Consider the following 2136-nt stretch of genomic DNA (forward strand, 5'->3'; position numbering starts at 1 on the left):
GAGCACCCGGGACTTCACGGCACGCGAGCACCGCTGTCTGCGCGCCAACGTGGGGCTGGACCACGCCGAGCTTGTCCGCCTCAGCCCCGACTCACGGTAGGGCCAGGCCAGGCCTCCCAGCGCCTTGTCCACCCCCAGCCCAGGGACCGCTTGGGGTGTATCGGCACCGGGACGTCCTGTGGACCGGGCTGCGCAGAGGCTACACCCCTCATCAGATCTCAGCAGAACTACTGATTCATGAAAGCAGGGGGCATTTTAATGTCATGCTCAGGGCAAATATCCCGGTGCCCATCTTGTTAAGGTCTTTGCCAGCAGGCCCTGCAGCTGGGCCTCTCGGGGGCTGGGGAGGGAGCTCTGGCTGGCTGGGAAGGTTGGTTGAAAAGCATGCCTTGGCACTTTGTGAAGTGGCCTCTTTTAGAGAGAGGAAGGGATCTCGTTTCCAGATGTGGAGTAATAAATTCTGTTCTTTTCCATTCAGTGTTGCAGTTGAGCTAACAAAGCGAGAGAACTTGGTGCCCTCATAAAGCATGCAGCTTTTTAGCTGCCAGCGTATCCCTTTCCCCAGGTGCCACTGTATGACCTATTAGCTTACCCGTTGTAGCTGGGCTGAGCTGAGGTCACCCATTTCTTAACGGTTCAGAGTGTCTGTCCTTCCACTTAGGGCATTCATTGTTTGGCTGGCGAATGGCGAGACTATTCGTGTTTACAAAATGACTAAGAAGGATGATGGCAGCTTCACCTTCACTGCAACTTCTGGAGACTTCCCAAAGAAGCACAAGGCTCCTGTCATTAACATAGGAATTGCAGAGACAGGTATGGAAATGACAGAGCTGCTCACTTGTTGAGGCTCTCGAGATTGATTTTGATTTCCTTGTAAAGCAAGAGCTGCTGGGTTGAAAGTGTTGGAGTTTTTGGCATTCTCAAGGCCCGTTTCTGCAACAGTACTTGATAGATGTTACTTTTTAGCCTTTGTTTACTATTGAGTGAACTGAAAGATGTCATTTTCAGACAGACCATATTCCTGTAAGTATAGAGTTAGCCCCCTGATATGCACAGTCTCTTAATTTACATTTTCAGGGATGCTGTTGCAAAGAGGTCTGGTCTCAATATTGAGAGGATCGCTGTTCTCTGGCCCACCAGTCTGTCTGTAACCAGTCAAAAATATCTCTAGTGAGTTCATATGGTCTATCTTGGACTTCTGGGATTTTCTAGAACAGAGGCTGGGGTGGGTATGTGTTAGTGGTGAGGGCTTGATGGTATGTGACAGCGGGCAGCTGGAAGTGGGTGGACGCGAGCTCACCTCTGTAATAGGAGAGCAGAGAAAATGTTAACTGAGACCTTTGTTCAGCGTGGAAGTGAAAACTTAAACCTGCAACAAGTAGCTGACAGGTAAACAGGCAACTCCCTGTCTGAGATGAAAAAGGGAAGGCATTGCGAATGGAAACAAGCAGGAGTCCAAAATGCTGACACAAACAGTAATCAGGGATAATAGTGGTGTGACTTGTAGTCAGCTACCTGCCTGTAATTGATGACTTGAAAGCTACAGATACCTCGAGTTGTGTTTTAACCATCTGGGGAGGATCGAGTCTGCTGTGTTACTCCTGCGGTAGCAGCTTAGTGCCGAGCTCTGCAAGTGGGATCTGAGGGGTGCTGGGGCGAGACGCACGTGTCGTCTGTGAGTGCCCGTTGCCAGCTGACGGCTGCTGAAGCCAAGGGTGCACTAATGCATCACCAGGAGCCAAGTCTTCTGATGCTGCTTTTTGCTCTGTCCCTGGAGATTGACACTCCTTGAATTTTGGTGCAGCTTTTGGTTTTCTTGGCTGTCCAAGTGCAGGGAGAGGTTGCCCTGCTTAGGGACCCTCCCAGGCCTTTGATGAGTCTGTGGCAGTGTTAGGCCTGGGAGCTCTCCTGATCTCTGCCTTTTTTCCCCAGGAAAGTTTATCATGACAGCTTCCAGTGACACTACCATCCTGATATGGAGCCCGAAAGGTGAAGTCCTGGCCAGCATTAACACTAACCAGATGAACAATGCCTATGCCACGGTGTCGCCCTGCGGAAGGTGAGGGGCGTGAGGTATTCCAGGGTGCTCCTGCTGCGGAGTGGGAGGCTGCAGGAGTGAACAGGAACCTCACTCTT

At 51.2% G+C, this 2136-nt stretch overlaps 1 protein-coding gene across 1 annotated transcript in view; it reads left to right on the forward strand.

Annotated features, from left to right (window-relative positions):
• Positions 1-4: 4 nt before the first annotated feature.
• TBL2 (transducin (beta)-like 2) overlaps positions 5-2136 on the forward strand; it is a gene marked incomplete at its 5' end in the record, with an annotated part of 3914 nt that continues 1782 nt past the window's right edge. Inside the window, 3 exons of the mRNA XM_009579073.1 lie at positions 5-96; positions 662-813; positions 1933-2059. Of these exons, the coding sequence (XP_009577368.1) occupies positions 5-96; positions 662-813; positions 1933-2059 (371 nt within the window). The remainder of the gene's footprint in view (positions 97-661; positions 814-1932; positions 2060-2136) is intronic.

The sequence above is a fragment of the Fulmarus glacialis genome, unplaced genomic scaffold (genome assembly GCF_000690835.1).
Source record: "Fulmarus glacialis isolate BGI_N327 unplaced genomic scaffold, ASM69083v1 scaffold19970, whole genome shotgun sequence".
In the NCBI taxonomy this organism is placed as follows: Eukaryota; Metazoa; Chordata; class Aves; order Procellariiformes; family Procellariidae; genus Fulmarus; species Fulmarus glacialis.